Source organism: Episyrphus balteatus, chromosome 3 (genome assembly GCF_945859705.1).
Source record: "Episyrphus balteatus chromosome 3, idEpiBalt1.1, whole genome shotgun sequence".
Classification (NCBI taxonomy): Eukaryota; Metazoa; Arthropoda; class Insecta; order Diptera; family Syrphidae; genus Episyrphus; species Episyrphus balteatus.
In genome coordinates, this window is record NC_079136.1 from 7,820,987 (window position 1) to 7,838,966 (window position 17,980).

Below are 17,980 nucleotides of genomic sequence, written 5' to 3' on the forward strand. Positions count from 1 at the left end.
CGGGCTACACGGTGATTTTTCAATCGCCTAACCAGTCAGGTTGTAGGCAAGAGGGGTGAGGATTTTCCTCTTTTTGACGTTTGTTCCTAGAAAATGTGAATCGGAACGTGATTGGGCACAACACTGTGTAGCCAGGCCCAAACGAAAACCCCATAAATCTTTGCATTATCTTTTTTATTGCCCGAGATATCTTAAAATGATGTAAGTGTTTTTGGCTTATTTATCAAAAGCAAAATACAATAAGCCAAAAAACTGACAATATGTCAAACAATAAAAAAGATATCGTAAAGATTTAAAAAGAGCTTGAAAGAAGGAAAATAGTTCTTAAAGAAACCGTTATAATTTATATTGAAAAAAAGTGTGTTCACATATAAGCATAACATCAAAAGTAGAGTTTTTGCATCTCCTAACGGATAGGATATTTCTGACTTCAGATTCGAGTTCAGCACATCAAAAACCTACGCAAAAGTATATCTTAGTCTCGGCCCCAAAAACCTCTTTCGAAATTAATTAAACATAAGCGACTTAGCACCACTGAAAGGAGTCTGATGATCGGGTTGGTCCCCGTGAAATAGCTATAACTTTAGCCTATGAACTTGCTGGTAAGACACACAAGCTGTTGTTGTTCATTCAAAACCTTCAAGGAATGACCACACCGGAAAGCTGTTGCGGTACGCGTAATTGTATGCAAAAAAGATTCAAACCGGAACGTCAAGGTTTAGCTGTGGCTATGAACTTCCCATAGCACTTACATATGTTTTACAAAGTTTTTGGGCCTTCCCCTTGTTCGTCATCAGAAAATCAGGTTGGGGACACCTAGCGTTTCGGAGTAACTGCCCAACCAGAAGAAAAAAAAATTATGAAACGATGATATCCTTTAGATATGCATAGATTTACTGTTAATAATGTTGACTCTCCGATCTATGCTGAATTTGAAGCATACTGCCAAACAACCCTTAGAAGTTAATCAATTTCAAATTAAAATGCAAACTTATTTACGTACACAAATTTTGTTCTTTTACTACTTTGTTCTAATCCCTAAGCTAACAAACTTACAATTTTATATTCGATTAAAAATAACTTTTGTTCACAACTTCTGTTTAGGAATTACTAGCCACTCTATAGCTCAGTGTGTTTAAATATTTGTCCTTCAATGTTCTCTTGAATTTTTTCAACTTTTCTAGTTTGCTTCTTAATATGTTCTTCCATCTCTTCGAAACGATCATTATTTTTATCTTGATGTTTTTCATTCTAAAAAAAAAAATAATGAATGAGAAAACGTTACCATTACTGAAAACTTTTGTCTTTACCTTGTATTTGTGCTTTTGTAAAGCATGCTCAGCATGCAAATGCCTCAATTTAAGGAGCCTGCTCTCAAAATGATGCAACTCACTTTTGATTGATGCTAATTCTGTTTCGGAAAAATTACTAGACAAGGCAACCCGCCAAAGTCCTTGTACCTTTGGTTCAATGAAATCTTGACTGTGTGGGCCTTTTGATACCATACGTTCCAAGCGATCATAATGATCCTTAATACCACGATGACGTTCACGCAATTGATTGATATTATCGTGGAAGACATTTGTCTCCATGGCTGGTGTTCGGATTTCATTGTCGTTGTCGCCAGGAATGATGTTAAAGGCTTCAAGTTCTTCATCGATTGCATCTGTGAGAAATTACACAAAATTATTATTTTAGTATAAATTTTGTATTTTTGTATTATTTTTTTTGCAAATTACTTTCATGTACTTCTGCCTTTGATGGAACAGATCCTACATTCTCCAACAAACTGTAGTACAAATCTACTTTATCTTGATGGTGAAGGAATTCTTCCTTAAGGGATTTTAATTCTTCGTTTGAGAATCCAGAAACTTCGGCTTTTTCCCATAGTTTGTTGAGTTTTTTGTCTTTAAACATGCTCCTGTTCATATGATCGTCTGAGTCATGATATTTCTTTAAACAAAATTAAAAGAAAATTAAGATTAAATACTGATTGATCTGTTTGTTTATTAAAAAAAGCAACATTTTATTCTAACCCCATTGGGTAGGTCTTGCGATGCGAGATTGAGGTTTTTACAGTAACTTCAACAATGACAGGCTTTCCGAAACACGACCACTCAATGTAAAAATGTCGGAAATGAAGTAGGATATAGAGATAAGCTAAATCTCAGACTCTCTTTCTGTCTACTTTACCACTGCAGCGCGTCCTAAGCGATATGTTTGCGGGGAAAGAGGATTTCCCCGGCTGTCAAGCGATCTTTAAATTACTGGACTCGTGTTTCTAGAAACTCATAGCCAGAAAATTTAACATCATATCTCATGAATATGGCACTATTTTTTTGGATGCCATGACATAGACATTTCAGGAAACTACAAAGTCGACAAACTCGCCACAAAAGGAACTAGTCACGAATCTCACCTAGATAGGTGAACATTTGTGAACCTATTGCAACATTCAAACTAATATTAAGCCAAGAACCCACGAAGAGAACGAACAATAGGAAAGAAGAATCAAAACTTGATCTGGGCTAGACTTAATCTGAAAAGTCCTTAATATTTGCTTTCTCCCAGAAGATTGCATAATAACTCTAAAAATTGAAGCTGTACGGATGAAGAGGAGGTGTTCCAAAGGTGTAGGTCAAAGTAGTTACAATCTTGACTTTTGTCTGATTTCTCACCCTGAAAAATATAGCAGCGTTGTTCTTGCACCCTTAGGTACGTGAGACCTTTGCATAATTTCTCAACTCAGCACAAACCCATAGGCATAAGTCTACTTGTAAGGTAAGGTTTTCCATGAAACAAATACGTTTTCGCATACGTAAAGTCGCAAAAGTAATAAAATATTTCGAAATGCATAAACTTAATTTTCTAAACGTATAAATATATATATATAGTTACCTTCATCATATTTATTATTGGCTTTACGTGTTGTTATTCTGGCATTTCAATCCTTGCAATTCAATTTAAGAAGCCATTTTTGTTGCTTAAAAATATTGATGATGATTATCATTTCTAATACCCACGATTAACCTTGTCAATAAATTTCTGCTCAGATTTATAGGTTTACTAACGCCATAAACAATATACATCTCTTTTATAGATCCTCCAATATTATCAGTTTTATCTTTTGACTCAAAACTAGTTTAAGTTTATAGAGAACTCAATGATTTGGTATTGATAGAATGATCATTAGAATTAGAATCAATCTCAAACTCTACATTGACATTGCCAGCATATACAAGAGCAGTAGGTATAGCATCATTGTCACCATCGCCCACTATCGCATCACCATCATAATTTACAACAACATAAACAGTAGCATCAATCACAGCAACAGCTCTATCAACAGCAGAAGTCTAAACATCAATGACAATTACAGCAGGAAATATATCAAAAGTATTATCTTCGCTAAATTCAAAAGCATAAGTTTTTTTTTTTATTATGACTTAACTTTTGTTGATCATCGCAAACATTTGTATTTAACATAGTGGATTTTTCACTCGTGACTTTTTGTGATCAAACGCGATCAGTAAGTGGATTGCAACGTGTATTTTTAGTAATGCCTGTTGATCGCAATATTGAACACAACGAACATTGTTTTTTTTTTTTCTTCAGATTTTAGTTAAGTCTTTACTATAATTAATATATTCAGGGTGAAATTTAAATTAAGTCAGGAAATACAATTAGTGGAAGATAATTGCATACGACAAGTACTAGGTACGTTTATCTATGAAGAGCAAGAACAGAGCACGTATGTACAATCCGAAAACAACTACAAGACTGGGGCCCTACTATGTAACTTTTTGCTACTTTCGCATCTGTTCGAAAGTTAATTTCAATTGTACTTCCTAGTCAAACTGCGTATCTTAAATGAATAATACCAATCTAAATCTTCCAAATAATACCCAATAAAAGATTTAAAATGACTGGAGCTGTATAATTTTCATTTTTTTGCGAACTCGAACATATTTGTTGCAGAATCGAACTACATTGTTGGGCCTCTGAGTTTTAAGAGAGGTTGACAAATCGTCGGTCAAAAGAAAAAATTCACAAACTACATAAGATTTAGATAGCTGTTAATGAGTTTTTCCTTTGAATTCACAACTCACTAATAGAAATAGCTAGCCAAACTGCAACCTATAAACTCCCATGCATCAGAACAACCGTTTTGTAATTCAACCCTGAAGATAAATGTGATAGAGAACGACCTCATTATAGTTGGATCATTTAAAGGACCTGAAACAGTTTGCTATGCCCAAAGCTAGCTACAAACTAGACTGTCAGAAGAGGCTTGTCGGTTAAGGCTGAGATTCACCCTGCACCATAAACGCCATATTAAGGGCAATTCCATGGTTACTCACGTTACATTCTCAAAAATTTTCCAGTACATCATTAATAATTTTTTTTTTTTGTCAATTTTAATATAAATTGATACGAAAGTACTGTCTATTAATGTAGCATAACTATTACTTTCATAATTAAGGTCCAATTTATTCACACTCCATTAAATTTAAAGTCGCCATTAAAAAAGGGAAATTTTAAAATTTGTATGCGATTTGACAGTTTTATAATTTTTAATGGAGCCTTTAAAAATAATGGAGAGTGAATAAATTGGGCCTAAGTAATTTTTTTTTATTTTTAGAATTTTGCTAAGAAAAAATAAAAGTCTGTTGGTTACTCACGTTACAATAATCGGACACGAGTTTTAAAAGTTTTTCTGTGATAATAAGAATCTTAGTTTGTTTTTAATGAAGATTCAATACTAACAAAATTATATGCTTTTAAACTAAGGTCCAATTTATTCACACTCCATTAAATTTAAAGTCGCCATTAAAAAAGGGAAATTTTAAAATTTGTATGCGATTTGACAGTTTTATAATTTTTAATGGAGCCTTTAAAAATAATGGAGAGTGAATAAATTGGGCCTAAATGACAAAACCAAACATTTCTTCAATATTTCGAGGAAAAATTTGAAAATACTTGGGTAACTCACGTTACATTAAATGAGTAACTCATGTTACCTGCGATTTGTGGTTGCAGAAGTAAATATGAGATGGGTCAAAATCATGGAGGTGGAAAAATTACTGTCCAGGCATTTTTTTAAATTAAAACAACATTTAACTAAAGATTTTCTCTCATTTACCGATTCAAATATTAGACACGCATCTAGGAATATATATGTTTGCGTTAGAAAAGTTTCCATTTCTTTTTTATCTTATCTAATATACTCAAAAATAGCGTTCCCGGACATATCTACAACTAAAAAAATGAAATTCAAATGGCTTAAAAACCCCTTAAAAACTATTGTAATTGATTGTAAACCTTAAATTAATACAACTGGCAACTGTATTATGTAACTTATTTATAAATTCATTAGTTGTCAATATTTTACAATATGTCAATTCTTAATTATCATTATCATTGAATAAAACTTTCTCTTCTTTTCCAACTTCCATCCAAGTAAGAACTCGTTTTATTTCTAGTGCTCCGAAACTCGCTTTTTTCTACAAAAACAATTATTTTTAATTATTTCTTTTCGTAACACCACTTATGCACAATACTCTTTACAAATTTGTACAACTCTTCCACAAAAATTAAATTGTGTTATTTCTGTGAAATAAGAAGTAAAGTTATATTTGATTTATTTAAGACCTACTATGAATCATTAAATTGGCTCAATATAAACCAACGGTTATACATGCTCACAATGACATTCATTTTTAAAATAAAAAACAATATGTGTCCAGAGTATCTAACAAGCCAAGCAGCAATGAACGCAAATCCTGTTTATAATCTGCGAAGTAACGAAGACCTGATGATTCAGCGAATGAGAACATCAAGAGCGCAACGATGCATGTTCTATAATGGTTACCAAGCATTTAATGCCCTAACGAATGAAATAAAAACTTCAATCAACATTAACGAATTCAAAAGACTTATATTGTCCTATATTCGAGAGTGCGTTATATAAAATTCTTTTATCACTAAATTATTTTAAACTGTATTGTGTATTAATTAATTTGCTATTGTAATCTTGAAATGTATTAATTATTAATATGTTAACCCTTTCGGACCCAGCGTTACTTTCATGTAACATTTTTTTAAAAATTCGTAAAAAATATTAAATTAAACAATTTTTTAGGTTACGATGGCTTAATTGAAAGATAATAATGCTTAGTTACTGGATTATTACAAAAAGTTAGTCAAATATCATACCTTTAATTTTTTTTATCGAGAAAGGGACTGAAATTCAGATTTTTATTTTTTTTTTTTGCAAAAAAAAATTTTTTTATATATGGTCATAATTTTGAAAAAAGATATAAAAAATGTTAATGCAGAAAGTGTTTTGTTTTTTGCTTAGAAGAAGTAGCATACATTATAGTTTCATAAAAAGTTATTTTCTCAGTTCTCCGACTTTTTTTGGTGGTCATAGGCAGTGCATGTTACTAACATGTAACATGAGAAAAACACATTAGTTTTGCTATTTATTATTTTGGAAAATAACTTTTTGCTGTTCATATTTCTTAGTTGTGATGTTTTTGACCCGATAATATAAAAAAACATTTTTTAATATTGATTTTCATAGCTTGGGTTCGAAAGGGTTAACAATGTTTAATTATGTAAATGAAATGGCATAATCTGAGCCAAATAAAGTATTACAATACAAATACAATACCTACTATCTCAATATAACGATACATCATTCACATTAATACTGTTTCTAGACCCCTAAAGTCGTTTTGAAGAGATCACCACCATTTCGAGGAATATTTTTCTAGTAGTTCTTTTGTTTTTCATTGTAGTCCTATCTTAAAGGAACAATTAAAAAAGTCTGCATAATTTGTTCAAAATTCGTGTCCACTTTTTCATGGAATTATCCTTAGGGCTCAATTATAGCTATCAGTAAAATCCATCAGTAAAAATTCTGTTTTGCTATTTTGAATACTTTAAGATTCTAGTTTATGCAAAATATTGATGAAATAAATTAAAAACACATTTTCACTAACTTTTTGAAAAAGATGCAATGCATTTGGTGTTATATTTTAGTCACAAATTCATTTTATAAATTTTACTGATGAAATTTGATTTTACTGAACAGTAAAATTTATAAAATGGATTTGTGTGTAAAATTTAACACCAAATGCATTGCTTCTTTTTGAAAAAATTAGTTAAAGCTTTCAACTTATTTCATCAACATTTTGCTCAAAATAAAAGTTTAAAGTACCTATTCAAAATAGCCAAACAAAATTGTTACTCATAGATTTTACTGATAGCTATAACAGAGCCCTTAAGTAAGCAAATCAGTGAACTCACGAGGCATGATTAATCCGATATTAGCTACCTACATAGTTTAAATTACATTATTACCAATTCTTATAAAACTGAGTTAACATACATAGATCAATAGATAAAGTAAAATAAAACTATTTACATGCAATCAATTAAACTCACCTTGTATGCTTTAGTCTTAATGGGATCTTGAGTCTCTTCAAAATGATCCAACAAATCGTAGCTACTCATAATGCCGATAAGTTTTTGCCTCAATTCGGCTGCTTTCAGACCTTCCTTGTCTTTGTGCTGTGAATTGAGTTGCTTCCATCCGATTTCTTCTTTATCTTGGATCTTCAATTCCATATAAAGTGATTTAAGTTTTGGTTCAGTCAGTCTCTAAAAATAAAACAAACAAACAAATTAATTAAAATTACTTATTTGTATTAAATAAATCATTTAACAAACATGTTGTGCTTTAGTCCAAACTAAATTCAATTTAGACATTCTAAATGGCCGCTGGAGATTTCTAAAATCTGGATCATAACTTTCAGTTGTAAAATGCTGTTGTTGTTGTGGTGGTGGGCGATTGGCTTCTTTGGAATACTTTTGGCTTTGTTTTTTATTTTTATTATCTCCATTTGCTTGGACAATTAAAAGCAATGTTACAACAATGAAAACTATTTTTGGAAATAACATGATTTCCTTCTACTATCTCTCTGCAATTTAATTTAGGAAACAAGTAATAAATCCGTGACTTTTATGAACTCAAGAAGAGATATGAAATACGGGTGACCGGAAAAGATGTGTAGTAGAAATAGATTTCACAAAAAAAGATACAAAAGGAATTCAATTAATGCCGGCTTTGTTTAGTTATAAGAACTTAATATATTATTGTGCTCTATGCAATTAAATAGAATGAGAATATTAATTTAATAATAAATTACTAAACGATTAAAATTTGACGAACATATCTTTTTGTTAACTTTTTTCAGAATGAAGAAGATGTACACTTGGCATGTTTTAACAAAACCAACAGTTGTCAATCTTGACAGAAAACCAATTTTTAGAAAATCAGCGCTGTCTACTCAAGTTCATGAGTAGTGGGAAAATTGATTGGGAACGATAAAGTACAGAAAAACCCTTGAAATAGTACGTACGTATGAAGTACTTCTTCTAGTACGCAGCTGAATAAAAGCTTGGCCACACCGGAGGGTATGCGGTAGCGGTACGGGTAGAGGTAACGGTACTTGTATGAAAAAAATTCCAAACTGACATATCAACGTTCAGATGTTGAATTTTTTTCATACAAATATCGTTAAAAATGCACTGGAGGGTATGCGGTAGCGGTACGGGTAGCGGTGAGGGTACTTGTATGAAAAAAATTCCAAACTGACACATCAACGTTCAGGTGTGGAATTTTTTTGGTACAAATATCGTTACCGCTATACCGCATACCCTCCGGTGTGGCCAAGCCTTTAAGCGAAACGAAGTCTCCAAAGTCAACAGCGAACATGTTAAAGCCTAGTACGCTGCTGATGCGAAACGAAACATTTTCAAGTATCCAAAGTCGACAACGAAAATACTAACGAAAAAATATCATCGAGTATTCTCTCAAAGTCAAAATAAAAAAATTCAAAACTAATTCAAAATCAAGAAAAAATCAACAGAAAATAATTTTTAAAGCAAGAAATAAATGAATTAAAAGTGAAAATACCGTCAACACTGCTATTGAAATCAAGAATGTTGAGATGTCCACTTTAACATGCCACACGTCCCGTGTAGATGCCACCAGCTAAATACTCAACGCTCATACTTCACTGAATTCATTCATCGAAAATGACTTCGACTACGAAAGTTTTTATTACCACTACGAATTGTGCCTTCATAAGATTAACTTACCTTTTTTAATTTTTTCTTTTCGCTTTCGAGCTAAAATATATTTTCATATACTTTAATAAAAGTAAATTCGTTTATAAGTTTTTAATCTTTGTTCTTTTATTTTCCACCATCCTTAACAGGTTATGGGTCCAGCTCGTCAAGCAATAAAAGAACGAAGCCTTCACTAAATTGAATTTTGTCCGGCGAAGAAGAAAAGAAAAAAATTGCAACACAAAATGGCTGGTCACGACCATGTGGAAAATTATAGAATTCCACTCTTCGATGGGAGCAATTTTAACAATTGGAAATTTAGGATGGAGACACTCCTTAATGAAATGGATCTCATTCCATTCATCGAAGAAGATTATTCTGAAATGGTTGAGATTTTAGATGAAGATAAGCAGCCTGAAATCGATGCAAAAAAGGCCTTGCAATTAATAAATGACAAACGCGACAAGAAATGCATGTCCCAGATCATACAACGAATTGCAGATAGCCACCTCGAGTATGCAAAAGACAAAACCTCTGCTTTTGATTTGTGGGTTACGTTGTGCCAAACATTTGAGAGGAAAGGTATTGCGAGTCAGCTGCTCATACGAAAGTCACTTCTGTGCATGAAGTTCGACTCCAGAAACGATACGCTTGCAAATCACTTTCTTAAATTCGATAAAATTGTTCGTAACCTTCGTTCCACGGGAGCTGCACTTGAAGAGTTAGATACTGTTTGTCACTTGTTGCTGACTATGCCGTCTGAGTATGATAGTGTGGTCACCGCGATCGAAACTCTTTCAGGCGACACCTTGAGTCTTGCGTTTGTTAAAAACAGACTTCTGGATGAAGAAACAAAGAGGACCGACACGAAGAGAAGAAATAACCCTAATGAATTACCATCGTCAGCAGCATTCGTTTCGCAACCAGGACAGAAGGCAGCAAAGAAATTAACCAGCAGATTTCCATTCAAGTGCAACTATTGTGGCAAAGTTGGGCACAAGCAAATAGATTGCAGGAAGAAAATTAACGAAATGAGAAATAAGAACACCCAAAGTGCAAATGCAGTCACCAATTACAAAAGTGAAAACAATTCAGACAACTTCTGCTTCTCAGCCTCGACCGACAGCAACTCGAATAATTATGTCAAGTGGTTTCTTGATTCTGGTGCCACGGAGCACCTGATCGACAGCAGCGTTCACCTGACAAACGTGAGAAAACTCGATGTTCCAATGAAAATCAAAGTTGCAAAGTCTGGAGCATTTTTAGAAGCAAACGAAATTGGTGAAATCGAATTGCAGTGTATTGTTGATGGAAAAGTAAATTCTATAACGGTGAAAGATGTTGTTTCTGTTTCGAATTTAGAACACAATCTCCTTTCCGTACGAAAGCTGGAAATTAATGGTTTCAGTGTCACATTTGAAAAAGGTTGTGGTATCATAAGTAAAGGTGACTATAAAGTAGCAGTAGCCACCAGAAGTAATTGTCAGCTGTACGAGCTCAGATTCAGTCAACCTGCTTTGGCAAATTTTAGTTTACAATCTGAAGGGTATGAACTGTGGCACAAAAGACTAGGTCATCTGAACTATGATGACATAAAGAAAATGGAATGTCAGACTATCGGCATGAAATTTGATTTCTCAAAACCACCGAGAGAAGTATGTCAAGTTTGCGTCGAGGGAAAACAGACCAGAAAACCACATAATCAGCGACGTACTCGAGCAACACGTCCATTGCAATTAGTACACAGTGATGTCATTGGTCCTGTAACTCCTACGTCTCATGATGCTAAACGGTACGTTCTAACATTCATTGATGACTATACACATTTCACTGCTAGTTACATTTTGGAAATGAAATCAGAAGTGCTACATTATTTCAAGTGTTTTGAAGCTATGGCAACAGCCCATTTCAACCTCAAATTAAGTAGATTCCGATGTGACAATGGCAGAGAATACATATCGAAAGAAACGAAAGATTTCTGTGAAAGCAAAGGGATTCAGTTTGAGTTCACTATCAGATATACTCCAGAACAGAACGGAGTAGCGGAGAGAATGAACCGCACTATTCTTGACAAAGCGAGGTGTTTGTTGCTAAATTGTCAACTCGGGAAAACATTTTGGCCCGAAGCAGTTCAAACAGCTGTTTACCTGTGCAACCGAAGTCCCACAGCTGCATTGAATGGTGAAGTTCCAGCCGCTCTCTGGTTTGGTGAAAAGCCTAATGTTGGAAAACTCAAAGTTTTTGGATGTATAGCGTATCTGAGACTCCCCAAACAAATAATCCAAGGAAAGTTCGACTCGAGGTCACTTAAGTGCTATTTCATCGGCTATTGTCCAAACGGCTACAAGCTTTGGAGTATTGAAGACCAAAAAATGATTTTTGGAAGAGACGTAGTTTTCGATGAAACAAAATTTGCTTTTGATGGCCTTAGCAGCGAACAATGGTTGCATTCCGAGGAAGAGGAGCCCCATGATGACGAAACCAAATCACCTGAACACGTTGAGGAAGAGCAACTGGAAGATGATGAGAATTACGAAACACCTGAGAGATCCGAAAATTTAGAAACACCCAGACGAACCAAACGAATCCATGTCAAGCCGCGTTATCTGGAAGATTATGGTGTTTTAGCATTGAATGCAGAAGCGTATGTGGAAGACGTGCCGGAAAATATTAATGAAATCGAGTTTCGTCAAGACAAAGACAGATGGTTGCGAGCAGTTCAAGAAGAAATGGATGCATTAATTCAAAATGACACCTGGGTATTAACTGACCTTCCTCAAGGTAAACGACCTTTAAACAACAAGTGGATATTCAAGGTTAAGCGGAACAAAACTGGAAATATCGAAAGATATAAAGCTCGGTTGGTGATAAAAGGCTGTGCGCAGAGGAAAGGGTACGACTATGAAGAAACATATGCCCCAGTAGCCAGGCTTACCACTCTGAGGACTCTTCTTTCAATCATCGTCGAAAAGAACCTGTTCACGAATCATCTGGATGTAAAGAACGCGTTTCTCCATGGTGAAATTGAGGAGGAGGTGTACATGATGTTACCAGAAGGTTTTTGCAGCAAAACCAATTCCATCTGCAGACTAAAAAAGGCACTGTATGGCCTTAAGCAAGCCCCGCGTGCCTGGAACAAAACATTTGACAGCTATGTAATTGATCATCTAAAATTCATTCGATCTGAAGTGGATAAATGTCTTTATATCTGGAAAGACAAAGACGTATGTATATTTCTTTTATTATATGTTGACGACATTATTCTTGCAGGAAATAATATGAGCAAGATCGAAGATATGAAACATTTCTTGGGTCAAAGATTTCATATGTCAGACTTGGGTGAATTGAAATCGTTTCTTGGTATCAGCATTGACAAAGTAAACGGAGAACTTCATTTGAGCCAGCAAGCTTACTTGGAACGAATGCTTAAGCGATTCAACATGAACGACTGCAATCCAACGAAGACACCTATGGAAACCACCCCTATTCCAGAAAATGAAAACAAACCCCTAGATGAATCAAAACCATACAGGGAACTGGTCGGATGCTTAATGTACGCTATGCTGACTACTAGACCGGACTTGAACTTTGCTGTTAATTATTTCAGCCGATACCAACATGACCAAACGGAAGCCCGATGGAATGGCCTTAAACGCATCTTGCGTTACATCAAGGCAACATTGAAAACAACTTTATGTTACAAGAAAGGCGTTACTGAGCATCTATCATGCTATGTGGATGCTGATTTTGGCAGTGAGCAGGATCGCAAATCCACATCTGGATTTTTAATGAAAGTTTTTGGCAATACTGTATCCTGGACAACTAGAAGGCAAACGGCAGTTGCCTTATCATCGACAGAGGCCGAATATATCGCCTTGGCAAACGCAGCAGCTGAAGTTATTTGGCTTAATAATCTTCTCATCGATTTTGGTGTAACAAGTAAAATTCCTCCGAAGATTCTAGAGGACAATCAATCGTGCATACACCTACTTTCAAGATGGGAACATAAGCGTCTAAAGCACGTCGACATCAAATACAATTTTGTTCGAGACCTGTACGAGAAAAGACTGATTGATGTTCAGTATGTGAGCACCAAAGAACAAGTGGCTGATATTTTAACAAAGCCGCTTCCAAGACCACAATTTGAAAAGCTTCGTTCTGGACTTGGACTTTTTGAAGAATGTTAAATTGAGGAGGAGTGTTGAGATGTCCACTTTAACATGCCACACGTCCCGTGTAGATGCCACCAGCTAAATACTCAACGCTCATACTTCACTGAATTCATTCATCGAAAATGACTTCGACTACGAAAGTTTTTATTACCACTACGAATTGTGCCTTCATAAGATTAACTTACCTTTTTTAATTTTTTCTTTTCGCTTTCGAGCTAAAATATATTTTCATATACTTTAATAAAAGTAAATTCGTTTATAAGTTTTTAATCTTTGTTCTTTTATTTTCCACCATCCTTAACAAAGAAAAATGCACAGGACAATAAAAAGTAAATGACAAATGAGTGAAAACTCTCCAATTTTTCGCTAGAGCTGCGTACTGAAGCCTAGTACAATCCTGATTCGAAACGAAACATTTTCAAGTCTCCAAAGTCGACAACGAAAATGCTAACGAAAAAATATCATCGAGTATTCTGTCAAAGTCAAAATAAAAAAATTCAAAACTTATTCAAAATCAAGAAAAATCAACAGAAAATAATTTTTAAAGCAAGAAATAAATGAATTAAAAGTGAAAATACTGTCAACACTGCTCTTGAAATCAAGAAAAATGTACAGGACAGTAAAAAGTAAGTGACAAATGAGTGAAAACTCTCCAATTTTTCGCTAGAGCTGCGTACTGAAAATCGAAAAGCTAAACGAAGTTTTCCGTTCAGAATTTCGTTAACAAAATTTTGTATGGAAAATTTCGTTTCGCTTCAGCTGCGTACTAGACTTAGGGCCAGTTGTACAAATATTTAATCCGTGGTTCAGCAACTTTTATCTTCTGAATTCGGTGGTAAAATTGATTTTTAGTACTGGTTCTATGTTCAAATAGGTTGAAATAGCTTAATCCATCCTTGAACCAAAGTTGATCCACTAATAATCCGCCGAAATCGGCGAGTGAAATTCCTGATCTGAGGCTAAACTACGTTTGTACAACTGACCCTTAAAGCCTGGTACGCTGCTCGCGCTAAATTTTAGCTGAGATAAAATTCCCATACAAGTTATCGATAACTTGTATGGGATCCATTTTATCTCGGCTAAAAATTTTCGATAATTTGTATGGAAGCTAAAATTTAGCGCGAGCAGCGTACCAGGCTTAAGCAAGAAACAAATTAATTAAAAAAGAAAAAACTCATCACTGCGCTTTAATTCAAGAAAACTGTCCAGGACAATAAAAAGTAAATGACAAATTTATAGTTTGCTTCCACTGCAGCCTAATACTATGTTTCCACCTTGCCTAAATCCAAGATTTAGCTAAGTAGATTTATACTACGTTTCCACCTATCCTAAATCCGAGATTTAGCTAAGTAGATTTAGAATAAATCTCGAGTTTTATTCTTAATCTCGTATTGAAATTAGGTGAAAACTTTAGATTTAGGGAAGCTGAACCCAAATTTGAGATTTAGCGAAGTAGATTTAAAATAAATCTCGAGATTTATTCTAAATCTACTTAGCTAAATCTCGGATTTAGGCTAGGTGGAAACATAGTATTAGAATAAATCTCGTGATTTATTCTAAATCTACTTAGCTAAATCACGGATTTGGGTTCATCTACCCTAAATCCAAGATTTCCACCTACTTTCAATCCGCGATTTAGAATTAATCTCGAGATTTATTCTAAATCTACTTAGCTAAATCTCGAATTTAGGGTAGGTGGAAACGTAGTATAAAATGAGATAATTTGGCAAATTATCGCATTTTGAGTGTCAAATGAAATAATTTCCTATAAATTCGAAATTAGATGATTTGCGAGATTATCTCTTGGGCTGTAGTGAAAACAGGCGCTTTTTGATTGAACCTCCCAACAAAAATTTCAGCTTCGCACCCCCCCTCCCATACGATTTTTTCTTGTCTCGACCCAACCTACACACTCCAGCTTTTTGGCACATTACTCCTGAATCACCCTGTTTAGACAATCTCTATAGAGGGTCTAAAATAAACTTTGTTTTGTAATGAAAGTTAATACCTTTATAAAACCTATATGACAATTTTTAACTTAGTTTTTTTTTTTTTTTTTGCAATTATTTTAACGCTTTCCTTTTCCATTTTAAATAATAACATAATTAAAAATTATTTACCATACCTCTGTTGTTGTTGGTTTTACTGTTGTTGTAACGGGTAATCGTTTTTTCGACGACGTTTTTTCATCCATATAATTCAACAGACCATATTTTTCCATGACCATGACAAGCTTATACATGAGTTGAGCTTGCCTAAGTCCTTCTTTATTGGCTTCATATTTCTCACTTGTATGCTTCCATTCAAATAGTTCTTTATCATGACCTCTTAATTCTGTATAAAAAGCCTTCAGCGTAGAACTATTTAGAGACTATAAGAAATTATTTAAATATAATTATAATTCTTTGAGCCCCAATTAGTAATCAATCATGTGACTTACTTTTTGAGCTCTCATCCAAGCAATATTTAATTTTGCCATTCGAAATGGTCTCTCCATGGTTTTTAAGTCTTCATCTTCAACTTCTTGAGATGTCGATTGATAATTTGTCTCATAATCAATGGTATTTTTCTTCTTTCCATTTGATTGAACAATTAAAAGCGATAGAAATATAAAACAAACATTTTTTGAAATTAACATTTTTATTAACACATGAACGAAACACACTTGTGATTGCAATAAATTTGTTAGCTTTGTTACCGCTTATTAAATAACTGCATATCCATCAGGGTTATGTTAAGGTCACTTGCTATCGTTCAGTTTTTAATACGAGATAAGGTTGGCCGAATTTTTTTTTATTTTTGAAGCTTGGTTTAAGATTAGTTCACAACTATTTGGAAGCTTTTATTAAAAAAAGTTTCTGTTCTGCGAAAAGAATTGTTAGGTATCTAATTTTTTTTTATATTTGCACTTTACACTTGCATCTCAATGATCTAGGAATTTAAAGCAGAGGTGGTTATGAATTTTTTTATTTTATTTGACAAAAAATTATTATATTCATTGATTCCAGTCCAATTCATTGAACTTGCTATTTACAATCAGAGGGTAGTAAAAACCATTTTTTAATGCATTTGTTTTGCATTACAATGAAAAAAAAATATTTATTGCAACTGAAAAAAAATTTAGTTAAAAAATATTTGCAATAAAAAAAATGTATTTATTGCAAATAAAAGAATTTTGTAATAAAAAAAATGTTATTGCAGCTGAAAAACATTTGCATTGAAAATAAATTTTTTTTAAATTTTGCAAATAAAAATATTATTTGCATACAAAAGAGAGTTTATTTCAAATAACAAAATGTTCTCCATTAAAAAAAAATCAAATACAATTTTGACATTACATTCGGTTCAATATTATAGTTGAAATAGATAATGTTAGGCCAAATAGTCAAAATTGTAAGAAATTCGACATATTTTGCATTGATCTTTTTTAAAGCAGAACATTTTGTGTTTGCAAAACAATTTTTTTAATTTAAAATATTTTTATTTGCAATCAAAATTTTATTTTCAATGTAAATATTTTTCAGTTGCAAAAACATTTTTTTTAATGGTATAACTACAACGGCCACTTTTTGCAAAAAGTGGGAAATTTACAAAAGAACACAAATTTTTTTCTTCCTAGCACCATGTGATTTTGAAAAAACAACTACAACAATTGTTTTTGGAACTCAAAATTGAGCTTTCTGCATAGTTTTTGTTTTTTTAATTTTGGAGTCGGGAAACAGAATGAGTATTTTTCACTTCTTGACTTTTTTCAAAAAGTTCTCGTTGTGGTTATTATGTTATTGCAAAAAATAAATAAGATTTTGTGTCATATTTTTTTCTGAGAGCTGAGTAATTAGTACCCATTTTATTCACAACGCTAGTGTCAAAATTTAATAAAAAACTATGATATAAGCAACATTAGGTGTGTATTTTGGTTCTCTATATAGATTTTGCACAAAAAAACGACATCGAGATTATTTGAAATCCGTCCAAATATTTGGCAGAACTTTACATATACTTTGGCAGCTGTCTGTCAAAAATTCTGCTCTTCTTTTTTTTCATGGCATCCATGATGGATACAAACATTTTTTTTACAAAAACCAAAAAAAAAGTTGTGTGGCCATATATGGCATCCATATGTTGGATGCAAAAAAAAATTTCACAAAAAACCAAAAACCATTTGTATATTCTTAGCTACATTTTAAGACCGTAACATTAACATTAAATGCGGCGTTCTTATGTTATAAGCGTTTGAAGGTAGCCATATTGATTTTCTTTCGTTTTTTTTTAAATCAAACGTGGAAACTTTTTTATTTTTCTTTCTAATTTGTCGAAATAACTTTGGTAATTTTATATTTATATTTGTTCAACAATCTTATCAGAATTCATTTAACACTTTTATCAGAAAATTGCATTGCGTATATCTCGAAATATTAACATTTTAATGGAACAATAGCCATTTTTTATTATCCCACTTTTGATCTATATAGATCATTAATTAACACGTATTACAACAACTATTGAGATCTTGCTTTTCACCAGGATCATACGAATCGTGATTTTGCTTTTCATCAGGATCACGAATCGTGATACTGATGAAAAGCAAGATCTCATGTAGTTGTTGTAATACGTTTTAATTAATGATCTATATCAGGCATATCAAACTCAATGGTTTCTAGGGGCCA

General features: G+C 33.2%; 1 protein-coding gene across 2 annotated transcripts; it reads right to left on the minus strand.

The window, feature by feature from the left end:
* Positions 1-991: 991 nt before the first annotated feature.
* LOC129913944 (alpha-2-macroglobulin receptor-associated protein) lies at positions 992-16,027 on the minus strand. Of its 2 annotated transcripts, XM_055992947.1 has the most exons (6): positions 15,754-16,027; positions 15,439-15,684; positions 7,453-7,668; positions 1,740-1,953; positions 1,311-1,666; positions 992-1,251 (listed from the first exon to the last, which is right to left on the minus strand). In XM_055992947.1, exons 1-6 carry the CDS (start codon positions 15,949-15,951, stop codon positions 1,120-1,122), a joined length of 1,362 nt encoding a protein of 453 aa, XP_055848922.1. In that variant the 5' UTR covers positions 15,952-16,027; the 3' UTR covers positions 992-1,119. The 2 variants fall into 2 exon arrangements, with proteins under 2 accessions (XP_055848922.1, XP_055848923.1); XM_055992948.1 differs by lacking the exons at positions 15,439-15,684; positions 15,754-16,027 and adding an exon at positions 7,738-8,160.
* Between the last annotated feature and the right edge of the window lie 1,953 nt (positions 16,028-17,980).

Excerpts from the sequence above, each read along its gene's own strand:
- LOC129913944 (XM_055992947.1), bottom strand. The coding sequence starts at position 15,951 with ATGTTAATTTCAAAAAATGTTTGTTTTATATTTCTATCGCTTTTAATT. Across the intron at positions 1,667-1,739 it reads AAAGGCAGAAGTACATGAAA|ATGCAATCGATGAAGAACTT; the intron begins GTAATTTGCAAA and ends AATTTCTCACAG. Across the intron at positions 1,252-1,310 it reads TACAAAAGCACAAATACAAG|AATGAAAAACATCAAGATAA; the intron begins GTAAAGACAAAA and ends TTTTTTTTTTAG.